The following is a 24012-nucleotide window of genomic DNA, read 5'->3' as shown; positions in this document are numbered from 1 at the left end:
TTTGGAAATAGGGTCATTGCAGATGGAATTAGTTAATATGAAATCATACTGGAGTAGGGTGTGTCCCTAATCCAATGTGACTGATGTCCTTATAAAAAGGGGAAATTTGGACACAAAAACAGACACACACACAGGGAGAACACCACGTGAAGATTAGTATTATGCTGCCACAAGCCAAGGAACTACCAGGAGCTGGGAGAAAGGCCTGGGGCAGATACTTCTCTAGTGCCTCCAGGGGGAACATGGGTACTGCCAACACCTTGATCTCAGACCTCTAGTTTCCAGAATTATGAGACAACGCATTTCTGTTGTTTAAGCAACCCAGTTGTGGTACTTTGTTATGGCAGCCCTAGTAAATTAATAAACTATTAATAGTCACTCTCCACTTCCCCCTCCCCTCAGCCACTGGAAACTAATCTACTTTTGTCTCTAGGGATTTGTCTATTCTGGATATTTCATATCAATGGAATCATAGAATAGGTGGCTTTTTGTGTCTGGCTTCTTTCTTTTTTTAACTGAGGTATAGTTGATGTACAGTAGTATATGTTTCAGGTGTACAACATAGTGATTCGATTTTTAAAGGTTATATTTCATGTATAGTTATTATAAAATGTTGGCTATATTCTCTGTGATGTACAATACATCCTTGTAGCTTATTGATTTTATACATAGTAGCTTGTACCTCTTAATCCTCTACCCTTATCTTGCCCCTACCCCATTCCCTTTCCCCACTGGTATTTTGTTCTCTATATCTGTTTCTGTTTTGTTATATTCATTAATTTTTTAGAATCCACATATAAGTGATTTCATACAGTATTTATCTTTCTCTGATTTATTTCACTTAGCATAATACCCTCCAAGTCCACCCATGTTGTTGCAAATGGCAAAATTTCATTCTTTTTCATGGCTGAGTAGTATTTGACTTCTTTAACTTATAATGGTTCATACACATTGTACATTGTATCAGTACTTCATTCCTTTTTATGGTTAAGTAATATTTCATTGTATAGATACACATTTTGTTTATCCATTTATCAGTTGATTGACATTTGGTTTGTTTCCACTTTTTGGTTATTAGGAATGATGTTGCTCTGAACATTTATGTACAACAAGTTTTTTTGGTGAACATGTTTTTCAATTCCCTTGGGTATACACCTAGGAGTGAAATTGCTGGGCCATATGGTAACTCTGTTTAATCTTTTGAGGGACTGCTAAACTGTCTTCCCAAGTGGCTGTATCTTTTTATTCAACACATTCCCACCAGAAAAGTAGGAGAGTTCCAGTTTCTTCTCATTAATTTTAATACAATGATTGTATGTTACTCTGATTAAAAATATGATGAGTTTGTTTGGCTTTTAATAGGTTTGAGGTGTGAATTAGATTCCCAAGCATTATGTGCAGTAGGAAATGTAAGATTATAGTTTAGAAAAAATTCAGAGTCAGAGATGCAAATATGAGATTGAGCACACCTCCCCCTCATAAATATGAACTTCCTTTATTCCTTTGAAGACTATATCCACATGGTATACCATCCAAAAGAAAAACTAATTCAAAATAGTTACAACTTTTTTCTTATTCTGTGACTAGCTTCTTCATATTCTTTGTCCATTTTTCTATTTTTCTATTCTCTCTTACAACAGTTTGTGGGGATATTGTTTATTAGGAATAGTAGCTCTGTTGTAAGTGTTGCAAATATTTTCCCCAATGTACATCTTTTTTACAAAATTTATTTATTTTTTATTTATTTATTTTTTATTTTTGGCTGCATTGGGTCTTCGTTGCTGCGCCTGGGGTTTCTCTAGTTGTGGCGAGCGGGGGCTACTCTTTGTTGTGGTGCACGGGCTTCTCATTGTGGTAGCTTCTCTTGTTGCAGAGCACGGGCTTTAGGCGCACGGGCTTCAGTAGTTGTGGCACGCGGGCTCAGTAGTTGTGGCTCACCGGCTCTAGAGCACAGGCTCAGTAGTTGCGCCGCACGGGCTTAGTTGCTCCGCGGCATGTGGGATCTTCCCGGACCAGGGCCATGTCCCCTGCATTGGCAGGCAGATTCTTAACCACTGCACCACGAGGGAAGTTCCCCCAATGTACATCTTACCTTTTGATATTGTTTTGATTTTAAAGATGTTTTAATGAGGTCTAGGATTTACTTTATGGCTTCTGAGTTGTTCCTGTTTATCCTCCATCACAATGTTATATGATATTTTCCTATATTTCATTATGACATTTTATTATTTTGTCGTATTTAATTTTAATCCATCTGGAGTTTGTCATTGTATACGATATGATTTAGGGGTCCAGAATTTTCTTCCCTTACAAATAGATTTACATCATATCAGCACTATCAGTTTCCACAAACTTGGAACAACACATTTGTCATGTTATTCTCCATATATGGATGGCTATGCATTGGACCTCTGCCTTCCACTGACTTTTTCATCAACCATCATAACCTAGTTTAAGTAGATTTATAACTTTATATATAGTAAGGCAAATTCCCCTCTCAATTTCTTAGTTTTTTCACACTATTGTTAGCTAAACTTCACTTAGTATTTCATATACTTGACACCGATTCTGGATTTTTTATTCTGTTTCAGTGATTTCTTTAATTCTGCTCTATGCCACATGTTTTATTTACTGTAGTTTATAATGGAGTGTAGTATCTTATATGTCTTCCCTTATTATAACTATCCTCAAAATACCCTTGGCTGTTTTCATATATATTTTTTCCTGCCAATCAAAATGAAGAATTGTACCAAAGGCCCCTGATCCTATTTAGAATATTGATTCAAATTGCCTGAAATTCATGGATTAGGTTTATGGACAATTGGGGTTTTACAGTATTGAGTCTGCATTCATGAATACAGTTTATTTATTCTCTTTTATATAGATGACATACAATCTTCTTAGGTTTATTTATAGTTGAATTCTTGCTTTTTGATGTGCATCATTCTTCCTAGTATATATATTTTACTAGTTATCATTGACACGTACATGATGGCTAATCTTGATTCTACGAAGTCCCTAGTTGGTATCTAGCTAGGGTATCTGTGCATATTAACAATGATACAATTTTCATTTCAGAAAAAAAGTGACAATGCAAAGGTTAATTTGAGATGCAGAGGGGAAAAGGGAGGCATTTCAGGTAAAAGTTATCTATGCTAAAGAAAAACACTGGGGAAAAAAGAGGCAAATGTAACAAACCTGGTAAAGGTCTCCATTTGAAGCCAGTGGTTCAAGAGCATTTTCACAAAAGGAATTAGAGAAACTCAGTATTATATATATGATAAAAAAATTCCCATATAAATTTACTCCCAATAAAACAATATTATATATGTGATATATATGATATATATCAGTATTATATATTAATACTGTATTAATTTATACCCAAATAAATTTACTCCCAATAAAACAAAGTTGCCTATGCTAAAGAAAAACCCTTGAAATATAATGAGCGTGAAGAGAATTCTACTCTTGGGAATTCCTTGGCGGTCCAGTGGTTAGGGCTCTGCACTTCCACAGCCATGGGCCTGGCTTCCATCCCTGGTCAGGGAACTAAGATCCCACATGCCCGTGTGGTGCGGCCAAAAATAAATAAATGAATAATTTTTTTTAAAACCCAGCATGTTTAAAAAAAGAGAGAATTCTACTCTTGTGCTCAAGGACAAAGATTTTATTTTGAGTAAAATCCTATAAACTTGAGAAATGGCGAAGACTTCTAGTTAATGCTCAGAGTAAACATCAGAGAACACATGGTGTAGAGAAAACGTACAATTCAAATCAATTTGCAAATGCATTTAGTTCTGGATCACAACTTATTCAGCATTATAAACTCTCTACTGAATAGAAACCTTATTAAAGTAAGGAACATGGAAAGACCTTAGCCAATACTCCCTTCTTAACGTTAGAGAATTCATATCAGAGAGAAATCCTGCAAATGTGTTGAATTAGCCAATCCCCATATCTTACTCAACATCATAGCATTCATACTGAAGTGAAACTCTGTAAATGATATGAATGTGGGAAGGTCTGCAGACATGACCTCTGTGTTGCTGAGATATGAGAATTCTTGCTGGAGAGAATCCTACAGATGTATTAAATCTGGAAAATCCTTTAGATGTGGCTGCACTGTTGCCATTACCAAGCATGAGAGAATTCATACTGCAGAAACCCTGTGAATATAGTGAATGTGGATGGGAGGGATGTGTTCTTACTCAGAAAACTCATATGAAATAGAAATATGAATCTCCTCTATATTCTTTTAAGCATACCTCATACTTTATTCACCAACAGATAATTTAATAAAATCTAAATAATTGTAATTTATAGGTTATCCTTTTTTTTTTTCCTTAAAGAATCAAGCATTTTTTAAGGGAATTCCCCCATCTTATTATTATTATTATTTTAAAATTTTATTTTATTTATTTTATTTTTGGCTGTTTTGGGTCGTTGTTGTTGCACACAGGCTTTCTCTAGTTGCGGCGAGTGGGGGCTACTCTTCGTTGCGGTGCACGGGCTTCTCATTGCGGTGGCTTCTCTTGTTGCGGAGCATGGGCTCTAGGCGCGTGGGCTTCAGTAGTTGTGGCACACGGACTCAGTAGTTGTGACTCGCAGGCTCTAGAGAACAGGCTTAGTTGCTCCGCGGCATGTGGGATCTTCCCGGACCAGGGCTCGAACTCACGTCCCCTGCATTGGCAGGGGGATTCTTAACCACTGTGCTAACAGGGAAGCCCTATAGGTTTTTCTTGGTTTAGCATGTGAAATTCAAACTGGAGATGATGGACATTAAGAATTTGTTTTGTGCTAATACATTACAAATCAACAGGAAACTCGTACAAAAATAACTGAAGCAAGCAGAAGTATAAAAATACATTTGGCTACAGGCAATAATTTTAATATATTAACCAGTGGTAAGACATCTGGCAAAAACCACTGTTAAATTCAGATGAGATAGTGACATCAACATAGGACGTGAAGAGTACAGCAAAATGACTGAAGAGAGGGGCACAAGAGGAAAGGGAATTCATTTCTGAAAACAGTAGCTGTACTCACTCTACATACTCTCCTGCCTGTTTCCCACAGTACATATTATTACACACTGGCTTATTACAACATCCTTCAATAACAGAAAGAGACCTTGAAAGTAGAATCATCATCAGCTAGCTGAAGTCTTCCTCCTTTGGGGTTTATTGTGGTACACACACTTCTCAACTAACAGACGCAGTCATCCAAAGACTGAAGCTCTAACCTCTGTGCCACCTGACAGTCATGGGATTGGCTTCATGGCACCATTTTGGAGCCATCAGCCAGTTCCCTGGGGTGGATCCCCATGTTGTCTATTCCAGCCCCATTCACTCTGCACACTGTCCTGCCTGTGGGAAATCTGCAGAGGCAGCGGCACAATGCACAGCAATGCAGTGCAGCAGGAGATGAACACTTGCCACTGGCCTTCCCTTTCCTACAGGAACTCACGCAGTTCAAAGAGCAGAACGTCATCAAGGCACTGCTTGATGGACCTGTCACCTCAGTCACTGCAGGGGAGACTTCCAGGAAGAGGCGGGTACCAGGGACCCTCAGCAGAACCCTGCACCGCAGCAAGAACGCAAGCTCCCTCAGCTGCCGCCCACTGCAAGCACTCAGGACCTCTGCTCCTCGCAGGTGGGAAAATCACAGCAGTGCCCTCCGGCTGCTGCTCCTCAGGTCTGCAACCTCCTCACAAACACCAAGCAAGTGTACTGCTGGGGGCAGAGTCAGACCGTGTTCATGAGGTCCACCCACTGGGATGGTTGAAACAAACCAACCTCAGAATCTACAGCAACAGTATGTTCGGGTTCCCCAGGACCACCCTCAGGCTTGAAGATTCCCTAGGACTCGGGACTCAGAAAAGCTGAGTTAGTTCTTTTCAGAGTCTGTGAGTCCTGCTGAGCTGTAATATACAGAATTATTATTATTTTTAAAAGAAATTTTTTATTTATTTATTTGGCTGCACCAGGTCTTAGTTGCGGCATGCGGGCTCTTTAGTTGTGGCATGCGGGCTCTAGTTCCCTGACCAGGGATCGAACCCGGGCCCCCTGCGTTGGGAGCATGGAGTCTTAACCACTGGACCACCAGGGAAGTCCCATACACATAGTTAGGATTTATGACAGTGAAAGTAAAATCAGCAAAGGCAAAAGGTGCAGGGGTGAAGTCCAATGGAAACCAGTGGTGAGATCCAGTTGTCCTCTCCCAAAGGAGTCACATGGACGATGCTTAAGTCTCCCAGAAATGATGTGTGACAACACATGCAAAGTGTTGCCAGTCAGGGAAGCTCACCCATGCCTAGGGGTCCAGAGATTTGACTGGAGGTCAGTCATGCAGGCATGCAGCGTCCACGTGACTCACTTTAGCTACTCGGTCTACAGCCTCCAGATGTCAAACTAATGCAGCACAGCCGAGGGCCTCAGACATACAAAACAGACCCTCACCATACGTCACACCACTAGCATGAACCACCTGGTCAGGTGGAACAGAGGTGCCTGGATTACAGAAATACCCTACTAGGCACAACACGCCAGGGTCTTTGTGGTGCTCCCCCAGGAGTGGGACAAGGACCGGTCTTCCCGAGACAGGCTTTTCCTTGGAACGTAAGGGCTTGAGTAACCTGGGCCTGCTGGGGTTACACTTTACAATGAATTTTAACTTAATTAGAGGCCTCACTGCCATTTAAAAAAATGTTTTCAGGGAATTTCTGGCGGTCCAGTGGTTAGGGCTCTGTGCTCTCACCGCCAAGGGCCCGGGTTCACTCCTGGGCCCTGGGCAAAAAAAAAAAAAAGAAGTTTTCAGTGGTGACCCTGGGCAAGGCTGGTGGCGAAGGGGAGGGAAGCACACGGTGCAGGAAGGGGAGCATTGGCACCAGCACGCCCCCTAGTGTTGGGGAGAGGACAGCAGAAACTGCCACGGTAACCAAGCAGGACCCTATAGGCCTTCCAGGGACAGACCCCTCCCATGTCCTCCACCTGCTTCTCATCTGTAGAAACACTTTAGCCTCCTTGGTCTTCCCCAAGTTTCAAAGAATAATTTAATCAGAGAAGTGAGAAAATGCAGAAACAAAGGGAAACAGTCAAGCAAGACAAAATAATAGTTTAGCCATTAAACAAAGTCAAGGACCTTTAGTTCCTCCCCAAGGGCTATAGATAATACTCGGGGCCATATCCTGTGAGCTGTTTTGCAGATACTGAAACCCCCATCAGGTGGAAGACGTTAACTGCATGCTGACCACAAGCACAGAGACCCCAGACTGGTTGGAAGCAGAAGGCTGATGAGGTTGACTCCCCGATTACCTCACCACCAACCAATCAGAAGAATGTCCATGAGCTGATCACACATGCCACAACCTCCTGCCTCACTCTGTCTTTAAAAACCCTTCCCTGAAAGCCATCGGGGAGTTCAGGCCTTTTGAGCACTAGTTGCCTGGACTCCTTGCTTGGCGCCCTGCAGTACACGCTGTACTTTCCTTCACCACGACCTGGTGTCAGTACATTGGCTTTATGGGGTGTGGGTGAGTGGACCCAAGTTTGGTTTGGTAATACCACCACTTACCAGGTGCCTGCCTTAGGACACATTCTGGGCTGGGGGCGCTAGAGATGTTCCTTTAAACAATCCTGACAGCCCGGTGGGATGTGTGGTCTTTAGCTATGACGTAGAAGAGGCCCAAAGGGCCGGTAAGTGGGGGAGCCAAGCCTTCTCTTCTATGGATCGGTAGATCGCAACAGCTGGGCGCAGTGTGGGCTGGAAGAACACCTTGGCATGTTTCTTGGTTCCTGGATGCCCAAGTCACACTAGGAGATGCTGGCACGGCATGAGCAACAACTGCACGCCCTTCGCCAGCCCCTTCTCCTTCTGTGAAAGCACTCATCCCTGCAGAGTCAGGATATGGGGAGCGTCTGACCAGGGCCAATGACCAGGTCTTTCTGCAGCTGGGGGTTTCTCTACTGTCCTCAGGACACTGTCATACTAACTCTATGAACTTTCTCCTGCCTCCTGACAGTGGTGTCAGAAAAACTTATCAGGTCACCTCTCTTCTGGAAATGAATAGGTTAGGATCCCTAAACCTGGCCAACATCTGAGAAGGTACAAAGAATCACAGTGGGGGGGGGGGGGGGGGCGCAAGTCCCCAGTCACGTGCCTGACAGAAAACAGAGCCTTCTCCCGGGACTTCTACACAAGACTGGGACAGAGGCACTTCCCAGGAGACCTCCAGGTTGTAGATTTGGGCAATGATTCATCCAACCAACCTGGGAATATCACACATGCCACCACCTCCTCAGAGGGGAAAGGGAAAGGCAGGGAGAAAGCAATATGTTCAGACGGAAGAGTAAATAAATGTATGTTGGATTCCATGACTGCTTTTGTCACTTGCTTCTCTCAACAGTGCCTGGCACCTGTTGGCTGTAGCACAGAAGGAATTGGGTGTACTGAGCCCAGACCCTGCCTTGCCCAGCCCAAGGAGTTCTGCTTGGTGACCAGGCAGGTGCCACAAGCACACGGCACACACTTGGCCTCTTTCCCCAGACCCCGACAGGGAACAGAAAACTTTCCTCAAGGGCACTACAGGACTTTTAGCAGCCCTTGTTGCCACTGGCTGGCATCGTCAGACAAACAGCTCTCCCCTAACTTTGCTGTGCTGTGCTTTCAAACCGGCAAAGCCCAGATTCTCCAAGGATCCCCAAGGTCCCAGAAACCGGAGCTCCTCGATTTATTTCAGGAGAATCAGGCATCATGGTTTCCTCCTCATTTGTGCATGCTGCCTGCCCTGCAGCCCACCTCCCAGCCCCTCCTCCATGCTGCTTCCCCGACCGAGCCTGAACCCTGCTCTCTGACCCCTGGCCTGAGACCAGAGCCCGGCTCCGACGGCTCCACCCCGCGCCCAACATGGCCGCGCCCATGTGCCGCCGCGGAGGCAGCAGGCACGACTACCCGTTTCTTATTCTGAGGATCTAAAGAAAGAGGAGAGCGTGGCTTTGGAAGATGGAGGGGCGGGAACCCCCCCGGGAGCACAGCAACAAGGAGGCCCGGCCGCGCGGGAGAACGGACTGGGAGAGCGGGCCGCGGCCTCGGAGGCGGCGGACTCGGATCGCCACGACAGGCCGCGCGGAGCCCGCTCGCCTCCCGCCGCCCGAGACGCCTCCCCAGCCTCTCGTACGACTCGTCGCGGAAAATGCTCGCACGCTCTCGTCGCTCCATCTAACCTCAGAGGGAGCCACGTCAGAATCCTTTGTGCCCGAAAGGCGCCGTGTTGTTGCCCATTGGCTGTGTTGCCCCCCGCCCCCAAAGCCCGCTCCTGCGCGTGCACAGCGTTCGGGCTCCCGGGGCGACGGCGAGCGGAAGTGCTCTGCTGACCCCGGGGGCGGTGCGAGTTGACGCTTGCGGTTGTTATCTGCCCTGAGACCTGGGGTTCCAGGAGGTGGAGTAAGGGGAGGCGGAGCTGGGGGTGGGCTGGATGGGGAGGTCGGAGGGGCCTTGGGCAATGAGGTCGCGCCCCTGGGGGGTTGAGTGACGGGGCCGTGGTGGTGCGGGGAGGGGGCGGGGCTACGGGGGTCAGCGAGTGATTGATCCATTGCTTGATTCATTCAGCGACCGTTTACTCAGTGCCTAGTAAAGGCGGGGCACCCCTGTGTTTCACAGTAGTCTGTTCCGAATAGCCCTGTGAGTAGGTACTACGATGCTCTTTGTTTTACAGAGAGAAAGCAAGAACAGAAAGGCTGGGAAACCTAACCAAAGTCACACAGTAAAGTGGAGGGATCCTTTTTCTGTTTTCGTTTTTTCGGCATATGCTTATGCCTTTCCAACAAACACACCCTAAATTTATCCCTTTGCTGGCTCCCTGTCTCTCCCCTGCTGAGAGTATGGCTCCGCAAGATGGGGGAGCTCTGAAGTTTTGTTCACGTAGAACAGTAGAACCCGTAGAACAGTAGAACCCGTAGAACAGTAGAACAGGCACACAGTAGGCCCTGACCTCTTGTTAAACGAATAAAAGCGGCAGAGCAGGCGGTCAGTTTCGTTCCAGAGCCCAGACCTTATCGGGCGGTAATTGAGCTCTTACTGAAGGTCAATTCTTAAAACTAGAGTGAGGCACTGTGCCTTCTGGTGGCAAGGAAAACTTTGGGGTTTTCCTCAACTTGGCTCCATCATGGAGGTTGCTAATTGCATCGCCTGTGTGGTCATTGCCTTTCCGGGGTCAGGGTTCATTAACTGAGCCCACGGCTCAGCAGCTTCAGACACCAGCTGATCTGCCATGGGCTTCCTTAGTTAGACTACAGAAGACCCAGTCTGAGGCCTCAGAAGGAGGTGCGCTCCCCGGGTCAGAGGCAGAGACATGGTCCTGAAGTGATGGTCCCAGCAAAGGTACCTTTGTCTTTGAATCCGTGGGTCCTGCCTCCTTGGAAATAAAATAGCTCCTCTGAGGGGAGTTGGAAGAGGAGCGCCAGCCCAGACCCCAGGGGCGGAGGGGGAAGGCTCACAGGACAGACCCAGATGCTCTGGTTAGAGGGAAGGGGCTCACAGGATAGCAGGTCCTAGAAGAACTGGACCTGCAGTGCCCTCTGTGCCTTCCTTCAGCTGAGAGAGAGCAAGGCTGACTCGGTGACTCAACGTCTAGCCACCATCAAGAGCTGTGTGATGGTGGTCAGTTGAACCCCTACTGGAGGAGAGGGATGAAGGTTACAGACGGATGGCGGGACGCTGCCCTGCTGTAGTGCCTGCAAAGGCAGGATCAGGCTGGAAAGATTGACTACCTGCCTCACGGGACTTTCTCCACTCGTGACACATTTGTGCACACATCATTATAGTTCCCTCTTGTGCCATGGGCTATTTTTGTTTGTTTGTTTGTTTGTTTGTTTGTTTTTGGCCGCCCCGCGCGGCATGCGGGATCTTAGTTCCCCAACCAGGGATCGAACCCGCGCCCCCTGCGGTGGAAGCACAGAGACTTAACCATTGGACCGCCAGGGAAGTCCCCTGGGCTAGTTTTGGATTTGAGTCAGTCCCATAGTATAAACAACCCACCTACCTGTAGCGGAAATGTTGCATCTCCTCTACCCTGACTGGATGACCAAAGAGGTGTCTTTGGTTTCTGTGTGTCTGTGACATTTCAGCGTGGTCTCTAGGTAGGCCATCACCTAGCTCTGCTGCCTCTCATTTTGATGCTAGTAACTGGGTCTGGGAAGTGGCTCATCAAGCTCCATCTTGCTGATGAGGCCTGTTGTCCTGATCCTAAGGCAGGGATTGCTACAGTAGCAATGGTTAACAAAAGCTCCTTGCTGAAACTGTGTTTTGAACACCGCCAAATAAGGAAGAGCATGGCGATCAAATGGACATAATGGGAAATAAGGAAGTATTGGGGCGGGAACAGGGTGTTGGTGGCCCACTGAAGGGCGGAAGGAGCCTGGCGCAAGGTCAGTGGTTTCCAGCTCCATGTGGAACTGACCAATACCTGGCCCTTAACCTCCCTCTGCCCCCCTCCATTCCTCCCTCCTCGCCCCTCCCTTCTGCCCTGCGCTCAGCTCTGGTTTGTCTCCTTCCTCCAGACCACAGCAAGCGGTCCCTGTCCTCCAGACTTTGCTCAGGGTCTATCACCTCCAGGGCTCAGTGTGATAATAGGTGATTTGCAATCATTTCTCCTTTTTATTTTACTAGTAAATGATATTGTGAAAAATGAAAAAATGCAAGTACATAAAAGAGGAAAGGTGGAATCACCACTGGAAGGTAAGCAGTGTCAACATTTTCATAAATGCTCTTCTGGACTGCTCTTCCTCAATAAATACATATTGCTTAACAAAGGAGATCGCGCTGCACTTGCTTTCTGGTAACCTACTTTTAAATATGTTAAGAGATGAGAACAGGATTGCATTGCATTTTTAAAGCCCATGTGGTCTTTCCCACGTTGTGTGTCTAATTTTTGATCTGAGTCCCCTTTGCTGGAGGTTTAGTTGCTTCCAAATTGTTGAATGGTGGAAACACCTACAGCTAACATCCTTGTAGCCTGTGCTTATTTATGATTGCCTTTTTATGATACATTTCCAGGCATAGAATTCCTGAGAGAAAGGAGATGTCAGGTTGTTAATGGCTTCCGAGGAGATGTCTTTAAACACAAGTCATAAATCTGTCCAGGAAGAGAAAATAAGTTCACGTGGAAAACCCAGAGGATCTTAGCCGTGTCCCAGGGGAACAGGCTGGAGCTACCAGGCCACGTGTCCAGATCATCCCCGCTGTGGGGCAAGAGTGATTGTTATGAAGCTGGGATGGTGGTCTCATGGCTGTAGGCACTGATCTCGACCCTCCTAATTCTGCCTTCTTAGATCTCCATCCTTTGTCAGGGCAGAGCCAGATGGCTGTGTCCCAGGTGAGTTCCTAATTTACCCCCTACTTTGTTTCCAGTGAATTTGAGGCAGCAATTAGGAAATTATATTGCAGCCTTGAAAAATCTGTCAGTCCCCCTCGGCTCTGGCTGTTTTCTGTTCAACCTGTCATCCACCTCAGGTTCTCCAATCCTTCCCCTCCCCACCAAAAAAAAAAAAAAGGGGGGGGGGGTGTAGAATGAAAGACACCTCTCAACTACTTCCCTTTGGGAACTGCACTGCATCTTTTCCTCTTTTCCTTCTCAGAGAAGATTGTTTACATACATAGACTCGTCTTGCTTTTTCTATTTCTTCACTTTCGGTTCACATTTTGCTTTTTCATTATGTTTGAAATAATGAAAGTAAATCCATGTCTCATGTTCCAATATGCATAAAAGCAGTATCCAAAAGATCCCTATTTCTTCTCTCCCCAGTACCACATCTTCCTCACAGATGCCCACTGTTAACAATTTGGTGGTAAGGTGCTGTAGATGCATTTACATCAATTTAACTAAAAACAGACATATATGTAACATGTGTTTTTGCACAGATGCCATCACACTCCCATACTCATCTTGCTTTTCCCACCTGATTATATTCTGGGTGTTGTTCCTCATCAATACATAAAGATTATTTCAGTTCCTATTTCGTGGTATAGAAGTATCATTTAACTATTTCTCTATGAATGGATACTTAGATTTTTAATTTTCTTTTTCTATTATATACAGTGCCTCATGAACAACTTTCTATGTATCTCTTGGCCCATTAGTACAGGTATTTATGGAGAATACACCTGGAAGTAGGAGTTTTGAATCAAAGGTGTTCACACTTTAAATTTGCTCTCCCAAATCCTGGACTAATTGCTGCTTTCACAAAATTTTAAAGACCAGATAATTTCTGTGTTCAACTTTTCCAGGCTGTTAAAAGATGAAAAGGAATCCAGTACATGTTATGATGCCAGTTAACTTAAATTCAAGGAAGATAACTACAAAAAAGCAAAAAGCGAAAGACCACTTTCACTTAAGAATATGGATGCCAAAATTCTAAAAACATGTTCTGAATAGAGCATTAATAAATTGAATTGAGTATTTTAAAAAGTACTCTGTGCATATGGTAAAAAATTCAAACAAAACTTTGTTCATCAAAAGGTGAAAAATAATTTTCCCTCTCACCCTGTCTTTGTGTCTCCTTCATTTTTTCATGCATTCTTCCGAAAATCATGTGTGCCTATTTATCTATCTTGATATAAGAATCTCTTTTTCTTTTTATTTTCTTCTTTTTTCATATTACAGCACATTCTAGTCCTTTTCTTGATCATTCCATTTCACTGCTCAACCCCAGGTTTTCTCACCTCTTCCCTCCTGACCTTTGGGCAAGATAATGCTATGTTGTGGAGGGCTGCCATGTGCATTGGAGGATATTTAGCAACATCGATGGCCTCTACCCTCTAGATGCCAGTGCCCCACCCCCCCACTGCCCCCCTTGTTTTGACAGTGGGCTAAGGAGGAGTGTGCTGTTGCAGGGAACCTTGATCTTCAGGGACGTGTTTGTGGACTTCACCCTGGAGGAGTGGCAGCAGCTGGACGCCACTCAGAAGAACCTCTGCAGGGATGTCATGCTGGAGAACTACAGCCACCTGGTCTCCGTGGGTGAGGGACCCTCCACAGGGTGACTGGAACACACCCCCTCATGTCTCCCTCTCTCTCGGCTGCTGCAGCTCAGGGGCGTCTGGGCCCTGAATGAGTCGGGCCTCAGGCTCACGGTCAAGAATTCATAATGGCGTTTGCACCCTGCACAGGATGTCCGTGCTCTCACCTTCTCTGTGGATGGTCTGCACTGAGGGCCCGCTAGCTGGGCTCACGGGGCAGTCACCGAGGCCAGACCATCTCTGCCCTGCAAGGATGGGCCTCGGTTCCGGAATGCCTCATGTGTCAATAACAAAGTCCTCTGCCATTTCCCCTTAACAGGATACCTTATGGCCCAACCAGGTAGGATCTTCAGGTTGGGACAAGGAGAAGAGGAGGCCAGGATGGCAGCTGGAGAAAGCCCAACACGGAGGTGTCCAGGTGAGCCTGCGCTGGGCCAGTTGGGCCATGGCGAGGGGACTTGGTGGGTCAGGGAGAGCTTGGCCTCGGGGGCGCGCCCAGGAGTTCTCAGAAACCCCAGACTTGGGGGCACAATTCAGGTCTGATGGAACGAGCTGCTGTGATATCCACACGATGCCCCACCTGCTGCCCCTCTGCAGCCCCTTGTTCTTGGGGTTCAGACAGAGGCAGCCACTGCTGTTCTGTAGATCCCGTCTCCACCTTCCAGCATCTGGGTGGCTAGGGAGACGTGCCCAGCCTTGTCTCCTTCCTCCTCCCTCTCCTTTCTGGAAGCTGTTGGGATGGGACTTTCCCCCTCTCTTGGGCATTTGCGTGTTCATCAGAAGACAAGCAGATGGAGGGGTGATGTTTCCTCTTTCCTTGGCATACTGTGGGCCCTCGAAGTCTGAAACGCGGAGTCTTTAACCTCAGGGAAATTATCCTACCTGGTTTATTGGAGTTGGGATGGACAAAAAAGCTTTGCTAGTGACCTTCAGCTCTACCAGGCCAAGTACCACCATGTCCTTGTCTGCCCTCACTTTGTGGTTAAACAGTGTCAACTTCACACAGGTTTCTGTTTTCTTATTTCTCTGAGGCTCTTCCAAATCTGGCTTGATTCCGCCTGTTGATAGATTCCTCCTCTTGTCAATACTTCCCTCCCACTCCATTTTTTGTCTTTTGTGTTATCTCTATTTATTAAAAAAATAAATAAACTTGAGAGCATATTTCTCCCACGATGGCATGCTTCAGTGAGCAGTGTCTCAGTTCTGGACAGAGCTGCTTCTTTCCTTTTCTGTTGTTTCTTTGTTTTTGCTCAGGGCCCCTTATCCAGAAAGTCTTCAGACATTGGTCTTCCTCCTTTTCTCTCCCACTCACAGTGGCCACTCAGTGGCCCCTCCCGAAGAAGTCTATCTGGAGCACTGTAACTATTCACTGCGGTCCGTGGACCAGCAGCCTGGGCATGGCCCGGCCTCAAAGTAGAAGTGTAGACTCTTGGGATCCACCTCAGATTTACTGAATCTTAATCTGCTTTTCAGCAGCTGTTTAGAGTTTAGCTTCACAGCTGCAGCTGTAGTCAGACGCGGGCCCAGCTGATCCCAGGTGACTCCCCAGCTGTCTTTCCCAGAGCCCACTCCTGCCCGGCAGATGCACCCTGTCGCTCAGAGCCTCCACAGCTGTGCTGGCGTGTGCACCCACCTCCCTGTACCTTCTCCCAGGGACTTTTTGGACTACAGTTCCCTCTTTATTGCTCCATCAATCCCGTATCAGCTTCCCTGTAGAGATTCATCAGGGTTTCTTGTCTGGTAATGGCATGCCTTATCCTGCTTCCAGTGTTTCCAGGAAGGAAGAAGCACAAACTCGGAGGCACCTTCCACCCTTTGAGTCACATTTCCCTTATAGTACAAGCTGTGTTATATTAAAAGTGTCACATGCACATGTTCAGTCTAAGTCTGCAGAACATTATGGGGTACAAAGTAATCTCGGTGCATTCCCAGTCACACCTCCAAGCACAGCTTGTTTTCAAGGTTTTTGTTTTTAATTCCTCTCATGTGCATCTCCATAGGTCCAGCGAATACCTTCACACCTGCATTTCTGGAGCTGTCAGTTTTCTCTTCCCTCTATGAAAAAATAAGGATTTACCTCAATTACACCTCAGCCTTCTGCTCCCCTGTTCTTCTCAATGTTTGTTAAATTTTTATTTTTTGTTTCTTTGTTAGCTACATTTGTAACTTTAAATAACACAGCTAAACTTCTATGTTTGCATTCCATTTGGTAACTTTTTAAAAACCTAGCCAAGTGCCTGTGGCTTTTTTCTCTGCGGGGAACACAAACCCCTAGAGGCGAGAGCCTGCATCTTATTCTCTTTCATCCAGGTGGGGGGCTGGTAGAAGCACTGGATAAGTATTGCTTTGATTGTTTTGGACCAGAGCAGAGGAAGGAGGTTTGTTATTCTTCCACAGCCCAGTGGTGAAGAGCTTGGGCTTTGGAGCTCACAGCCTGGATTCAGATTCTGGCTTCTTCACTCACAAGCTGTCACTTTGCACGCGTGGCTTAGCCTTTCTCTGCCTGTTTGTAGAACGGGGCTAATGCTAGAATTTACAGGATTGTCAGAATTTAATGAGTTGATGAATGTAAAGCACCAAAAAGGGTGCTTGGAATAGAGGAAGTTCTCAATATATATTATCACACTTTTTAGTGTTGTTATTAGCCATACGGAATATTTTTTTAAATGTAGTGGTCGTCAACTGGAGGTGTATCACATAGTGGCCTCTGGAACCCTTGGGATACTCATGAGTAGACCCCACCCTCTAGAAATTGTTTCAGAAATCTGGGGTAGGCGTAGTTATGCACGTTGTGAATAACACCCTAGATAGTTGTGAAGCCCATGTCTAGTTCAGATTCATTGCTTTAACTGTCCGCTGAGAGGGGTTCAAAGGACTGGGAGACTTAGCAAGGCCATCACCTAGGAGCACAGGTCAGGTGGGATGGAAAACAGGAGCGCAACAGCTTGGTTCTCTTCCCCCATTCCTCCATTCTTTAAGCTACTTCAGGGCCTGTATTCTCCTCTGGCCCCTGGATGAAATCTCTGACAGGTCTCATAAATTCTCTGGTCATTCTGAGATAATAAAAATCTTCTATCAAGATCCAAGTATCAAGAGTAGCCTCACTGTCGTATTTATTATTTTAAGTTTGTTGAGCTTTTCACAGAAAGATCTTTTACCTTTGTTAATTTTCTCTATTGTGTGTTTTCCGTTTTCCTTTTACTTTTATTTCTACTTCTACTTCTTTGAGTTTACTTTGCTGTTCTTTATCAGCTCCTTTTTCCCCCAACATTTTATTATGAAAATTTTCAGACAAAACAAGCAAAAGAATTATGGTTTGAACATCCATATAATACCACCTAGATTCTACAATGAACGTTTTGCTATATTTGCTTTATCTCCTATTTGTGTACTAATTCCTCTGTTCTTCCATCAATCTCCCTTATTTTTTGTGTGGGATGCATTTCAAAGTAAGTTATGGAGATCAGTACACTTCACACCTAAATATTCCCACAGGCATATCATTAACTAGAATTAAATATTTGTTAGTATTTTTTCTATCCTTAATGCTTAACAGGTAGTTTAATAAAAGGAAATGCATAAATAGCACAATATGATAGTGGGTTGTATATGGTAATGTTTTAACGTAATTTCCACATGCATTTTCCATGTATTGTTATGATATATTTATTCTGATGTAACTGCATTCTTTTCTTTAAAATGAGGTTTATTGAGGTATAATTTATATACCATGAAGTTCACCTCTCTTAAGGGTACAGTCCTATAGGTTTAACAAATATATAGTCATTTAAACACCACCACAATCAAGATACTGGACATTTTCATTCCCCCTAAAACATTCCCTTGTTCCCCTTTACAATTAAACTTCGCCCCTACTCCCACACCTGATCTTGTTTCTTCTAGTTTTGTTTTTTCTAGAATGTCATATAAATGAATCTTATAGTATGTAGCCTTATGTATCTTGCTTCTTTCATTTACCTTAATGCTTTTCAGGTTCATCCATGTTGTGACATGTATCAGCAGTTTGTTCCTATTTGTAGCCGAATGATACTCCATTTGCTTATCCACAGACCAGGGTATGCACTTTTGAATTTTTTCCAACTTTTGGTTATTATGAAAGAAGCTGGTATGAACATTCATGTTCAGGTCTTTGTGTGGACACATGTTTTCATATTTCTTAGGTAAATATCTAGAGTGGGATTGCTTGGTCATGTGGTAAGCCTATGTTCAACTTCACAAGACGCTACCAAACTGTTTTCCAGTGTAACTGTACCATTTTGGATGCCCAGTAGCAGCGTATGAGTTCCGGTGTTCTGCTACCTTGCCAGCACTTGGTATTATTAGTATTGTTAGTCTTCCTTTCTAGTAGCTGTATAAGAGTATCTCATTGTGATATTAATTTGCATTTCTCCAGTAACTGATGTTCAGCATCTTTTCATGTGTTTATTTGCCATCTATACATCTTTGGTGAACTGTTTCTTGTAATCTGTTGCCATTTTTGTTATTATTAAGTTGTGAGAGTTCTTTATATATTCCGGATGCCAAGCCCTCTATCAGCTATGTGTTTTCCAAGTTTTTACCCCCATGCTGTGGCTTGTTTTTATCTTAACAGTGTCTTTCCATAAAAAGACATTTTTAATTTTGATAAAGTCCAGTTTATCAAGTTTTTCTTTTATGTTCCATGCTTTTTGTGTCCTATATAACAATTCTGTAACCCAAGGTAACAAAGATTTTCTCATATGTTTTATTTCAGAGGATTTATAATTTTAGCTCTTATACTTAGGCCTATGGCCAATAACGAGATGGGTATTTTTACCTGGTAGGAGGCAAGGGTCATTGTTTTTCTTCTTTTTTTGGCATATGCATATTTAATTGTTCAAGCAGCATTTTTGGAAAGACTGTCTCTTCTCCACTGATTTACCTGGGCACCCTTGTCAAAAACACTTGAGCACATAAGCATTGGTCTATCTGCCAATACTGCACTGTCTTAATTACTGTAGCCTACATTAAGTGTTCACATCAGGTACTGTGAGTCTTCCAACTTTGTTCTTCCTTTTCATAATGTTTTGGTCCTTGATATTTTCATATAAATTTTAGAATCAGCTTGCCAATTTCTGCACAAAAGTCTACAGGGATTTTGTTTGGGATTACTTTGAATCTGTGGATCATTGAAATACTAACAATATAGAGTGTTCCGATTCACAAACATAGTGTATCTCTCAATTTATTTAGGTCTATAAAAATTCATCTCAGTATCTCAGTAATATTTGGTAGTTTTGAATGCATAGGTCTTGCATAGGGAATGCAACTGCAATTTAAATATTTCATTTTAAACATATCTACTTGCTTTTTGTCAATATCTCCTGTGGGTTTTTTTTTTTAATTTAGTGGTTGCTCTGGGGATTAAGATATACATACTTAACCCTTTCACCACCTGTAGTTATATTTTAACTCTTCAAGTCATATGTAGAAGGTTTACAGTAATATAGGTCTCTTACCTTCCCTCCTTTATGTTATAGGTTTTCAAATGTATTATATCCACATATATTTTAAACCCCTCAGACAATGTTATAATGTTTGCTTTCAACTGTCATACGTACCTTAAAGAATTCAAAAGGAGAAAACTAGTCTCTATATTTACCCAGATATTTTACCATTTCTGTTGATCTTTATTTATTCCTGAAGTTCCACATTTCCCTCTGATATGATTTCCCTTCACCCTGAAGAAGATCCTGTATCATTTTTCTTAGAACAGGTCTGCTGGTGACAAGATCTCTTAGTTTTTGTTCTCCTGAGGATTTTAAAATTTTGTCTTCATTCTTGAAGAATATTTTTGCATCAGTGTAGAATTCTGGGTTGACATTTCTTTTCCTTTAGTATTTTTAAGATGTTCCGTTATCTTCTGGCCTCCATTGTTTCTGATGAGAACCTCACAGTCATTTGAATCATTGTTTCCTCATATGCAGTGTGCTTTTTTTTTTCCTGGCTATATTCAAGATGTTTTCTTTAACTTTGCATTCCAGATGTTTGATCGTCATATTTCTGGGTGTTTCTTTGAGTTTATGTTGTTTCTGGTATTCTGAGCTTCTTCAATCTGTCAATTTATGTCTTTCTCCAAATTTGGGAAGTTTTTTGGCCATTATTTCTTCAGACCTTTTTTCTGCACTAGTCTCTTTTCCTTTGAGGACTCCAATGACATGAATGTTGGACCTTTTGATATTGTCCTAGGAATACTTGATGCTGTATTTCTTTCTTTTATTTTTCCCAATTTTTTTGTCTCTACTCCTCACCTTGGCAGGTTGGATCCTTTCTGTCAGTTTAACTCCAAGTTCATTGACTCTTGCTCCTGTCATCTCTGTTCTGCTGCTCAGTTCATCCCATGTGTTGTTTTTGTTTGTTTGTTTGTTTTTAATTTCAGATATTGTCTTTTTTAGTTCTAAAGTTTCAATTTCTTTCTTTTTTTTTTTTACAGTTTCTGTATCTCTGTTGAGAACTTCTGTTTATCCATTAATTTCAAGTGTGTTTGCCTCATAGAGCTTAGTTTCAACAGCTGCTTAAATGTCTTTGGTATTTCCAGCATCTGGCATCTGTTGATTATCTTTTCCCTTGAGAATTGGTCACATTTTGCTAGTTTGTTATGTTGAATGATTTTGGATTCTATCTTAGATAGGGGTGATTGTTTTGTTCCTTTTAATCTTTGTTTATCATGTAATAAACCTAGTTAGATTCAAACCACTAGTTTTGTCTTGCCTTCTGTGGGTGTTGATTCCGGTTGGTCCGGTGTTCAAAGCCTTTGCTGTGCTCGTTTGCATCTGTGTTGTGTATGCACCATTTGGGGGTTAATTTGAGACTTTAGTCTCGAGTGGTGGTTTAAGTCTTTGTGCAGTTTTCAGAGCCTTTGCTCTCCTGTTTTACGGTTGTCTCCATGCATTTGTCACTCAGGTGTTAGACTTGAGCTGTGGTTGAAATCTTAGTTTTGTTCAGTTCTTAAAGCTTTGGTGTGAGTCTTTGCTTTCCCTTGTACACACAGCTCTTGGATGAGCTCAGGACTTCTGGAGTTTTGTATGCCATTGGGACAGAGCCTTGTGAAAAAAGAGCAGGGACAAAAAAGAAACTCACTGGTGTATGGGCTGCTTCTACACTTTTGGACTCACCTTCAGAGTCTACCTGCTTTTTTTTTTTTTAACTTGTCAGAGTCCTAAGTAGCTGCTTTATATATTTTGTCCAGAGTTTTTAGCTGCAATAATCAGCAGGAGAGAGGGGCTGTACTAGACATACTCCACTGTGGCTAGAAATGGAAACCTTGATTTCATTCGTTATTGCTTTTATCTTTATTACTTCTGTTCTTCTGCTAGTTTGAATTTAATTTTCTCTTTTCCTAGTTTCATAAGGTAGAAGCTTAGATCACTGATTTGATAGCTTCCCTTTCTAATATAAGCATTGTGAATGTTATGACTGCCTCTAAGTACTGATTTAGCTGTTTTAGCCTCTGTATTTGTGGTGTAACTGACATACAAAAAACTGCATGTATTTAAAGTGCATAATTGGATAAGTTTTGACATGCACACACCCAAGAATCCATCACCACAATCAAGATAGTGAAGTCATAGAGTGAGCTGGGAAGTATTCCATCCCCTCTTTAGTTCTTTGGAAGAATTTGTATGGAATTGGTGTTATTTCTTCCTTGAAAGTTTGATAGAATTCCCCAGTGAACTCATCTGGGCCTGGAGTTTTCTTTGTGGGAAGGCATTAAACCACAGTGTCAATTTCTTTAATAGATATTGGGTTATTCAGATTATTTCTTCATGAACAAACTTTGGTAACTTGTCTTTCAAGGAGTTTGTCCATTTCACCTAAGTTGTCAAATTTATTGGCATAAATCTGTTCACAATATTTCCTTATTATCCTTTTAATTTCTGAGGGTGTGTGGTAGTCCCATTTTAGTTAAAAAAAAAAAGTCTAATCACATGTAGAAGTGAAAACTATGAACTTCATTTAAAGGGAAATCTCTCCCCCAGCTAATGCCTGCTTCAGTGCTTCAGGCTGGAGTTTTTAGTAGCAAAGGAAGCATGCTCAGCTTTTTCTTTCTTTACTCCCCCTCACTCCCCTACGCAACAACTAGGCCATCTCTGGCTCCTTGGGTGAAGCAAGTGAGGAAGGAAGGACATACAAAGGACAAAAACAGTTTGCCCTAACTGATAAAGATGTGATCTGATATCGATGCCCTCTGCATGTGGCAGATTCCAAAGACTGATTGTTCCTGTCCCTGGCATGTTTATGGTTTCCTTGGAGACGCCCCAGCTAGGAACCTTGACTGCAATTTCCTCAATATAGGCAGTGCCTCTTTTCCAACGAGTTATTTAATATATCTCCTCCCCACCCTCACCCTGCAGCACCATCGTATACTTCCAATCTCTTTTTGCTGAGGTCACCTTGATACTAGCAGAAAGCTCTCTCTCCAAAGTAACCCAATCCTGTTCCTATCCAGAGGGTCCACATCTGGCTTGTGGAGTACGTGTGTGTGGTGGGATCTGCACCTTGATCTCTTCACCCCCCATGCAACCTCTTTTCTGCGGTCACAGACTGCCTTACCCTGCCTGTCACCTGTAGAGTTTTTCTAGGTGCAAATCCGGTGCCAAGTCCCCTGCATCCCCAAAACTCGACTGGGCGTATATCAAGCAAGTTGTCTCTTTGAAGTTTTTCTTACTAGATTAGGGCTGAGGCAAATGTACTCCTCCCGCCCCTATTGTTAGAGAAAATGCCACAGCTTTCCAACAGCTCTCTCTGAAGAAAGTTTCTTCCTCAGCTTCTTCAACCTTAATACTCAGAGTTTTAAGGTGTCTGTTACTGCTGAGGGACATTAAGTGGTTTTGGCCTACTCATTTTAAGTCCTGCAAAGGCCTCTGGACTGGGGAAGCACTTGGTAGTATTTTATTACCAGCCTTTGAAACAAAAAGAGTGGGGTTGTTTTTTTTTTTAATATTTATTTATTTATTTATTTATGGCTGCGTTGGGTCTTCATTGCTGCGCTGGCTTTCTCTAGTTGCGGCGCGCAGGCTTCTCATTGCGGTGGCTTCTCGTTGCGGAGCACGGGCTCTAGGCACGCAGGCTTCAGTAGTTGCAGCACTTGGGCTCAGTAGTTGTGGCTCATGGGCTGTAGAGCGCAGGCTCAGTAGTTGTGGTGCACGGGCTTAGTTGCTCCGCGGCATGTGGGATCTTCCCGGACCAGGGCTCGAACCCATGTCCCCTGCATTGGCAGGCGGATTCTTAACCACTGTGCCACCAGGGAAGCCCAAGAGTGGGTGTTTTTTTTTTTTAATTATTTATTTATTTATTTATTTATTTTATGGCTGTGTTGGGTCTTTGTTTCTGTGCGAGGGCTTTCTCTAGTTGTGGCAAGTGGAGGCCACTCTTCATCACGGTGCGCGGGCTTCTCACTATCGCGGCCTCTCTTGTTGCGGAGCACAGGCTCCAGACGCGCAGGCTCAGTAATTGTGGCTCAGGGGCCTAGTTGCTCCGCGGCATGTGGGATCTTCCCAGACCAGGGCTCGAACCCGTGTCCCCTGCATTGGCAGGCAGATTCTCAACCACTGCGCCACCAGGGAAGCCCAAGAGTGGGGTTTTTAAAAATGTTTTTATTTCCTTGTGATGAGAACTTTTAAAAAATTGTTTATAAAACAATTTCATAATAGATTTTTTAATTGAGGTATAGTTGATTTACGATGTTGTGTTAATTTCTGCTGTATGACAAAGTGATTCAGAGGTACATATATACATACATGTATGCATTCTCTTTTATATTCTTTTCCATTATGGTTTATCACAGGATATTGAATATAGTTCCCTGTGCTATACAGTAGGACCTTGTTATTTATCCATTCTATATATAATAGTTTACATCTGCTAACCCCAAACTCCCACTCCATCCCTCCCTCACCCCCCTTCCCCCTTGGCAACCACAGGTCTGTTCTCTATGTCTGTGAGTCTGCTTCTGTT

General features: G+C 43.7%; 1 protein-coding gene across 11 annotated transcripts in view; it reads left to right on the top strand.

Annotated features, from left to right (window-relative positions):
- The first annotated feature begins 8884 nt into the window (after positions 1–8884).
- Positions 8885–24012, top strand: part of ZNF674 (zinc finger protein 674) — a 28952-nt gene continuing 13824 nt past the window's right edge. Inside the window, exons 1-5 of one of the 11 annotated variants that reach the window (XM_059911880.1) lie at positions 8885–9439; positions 11668–11736; positions 12330–12373; positions 13863–14017; positions 14336–14434. In XM_059911880.1, coding sequence (XP_059767863.1) covers positions 11686–11736; positions 12330–12373; positions 13863–14017; positions 14336–14434 — 349 coding nt within the window. In that variant the 5' untranslated portion in view covers positions 8885–9439; positions 11668–11685. Of the gene's footprint in view, positions 9445–9567; positions 12374–13862; positions 14018–14335; positions 14435–24012 lie in introns of those variants that run through there. The other 10 variants (XM_059911881.1, XM_059911886.1, XM_059911883.1 and 7 more) reach the window with 10 other exon arrangements.

The sequence above is a fragment of the Balaenoptera ricei genome, chromosome X (assembly GCF_028023285.1).
Source record: "Balaenoptera ricei isolate mBalRic1 chromosome X, mBalRic1.hap2, whole genome shotgun sequence".
Lineage (NCBI taxonomy): Eukaryota > Metazoa > Chordata > Mammalia > Artiodactyla > Balaenopteridae > Balaenoptera > Balaenoptera ricei.
Note: the sequence above shows the minus strand (reverse complement) of the source record. Positions and strands in the feature narration are given on the sequence as shown.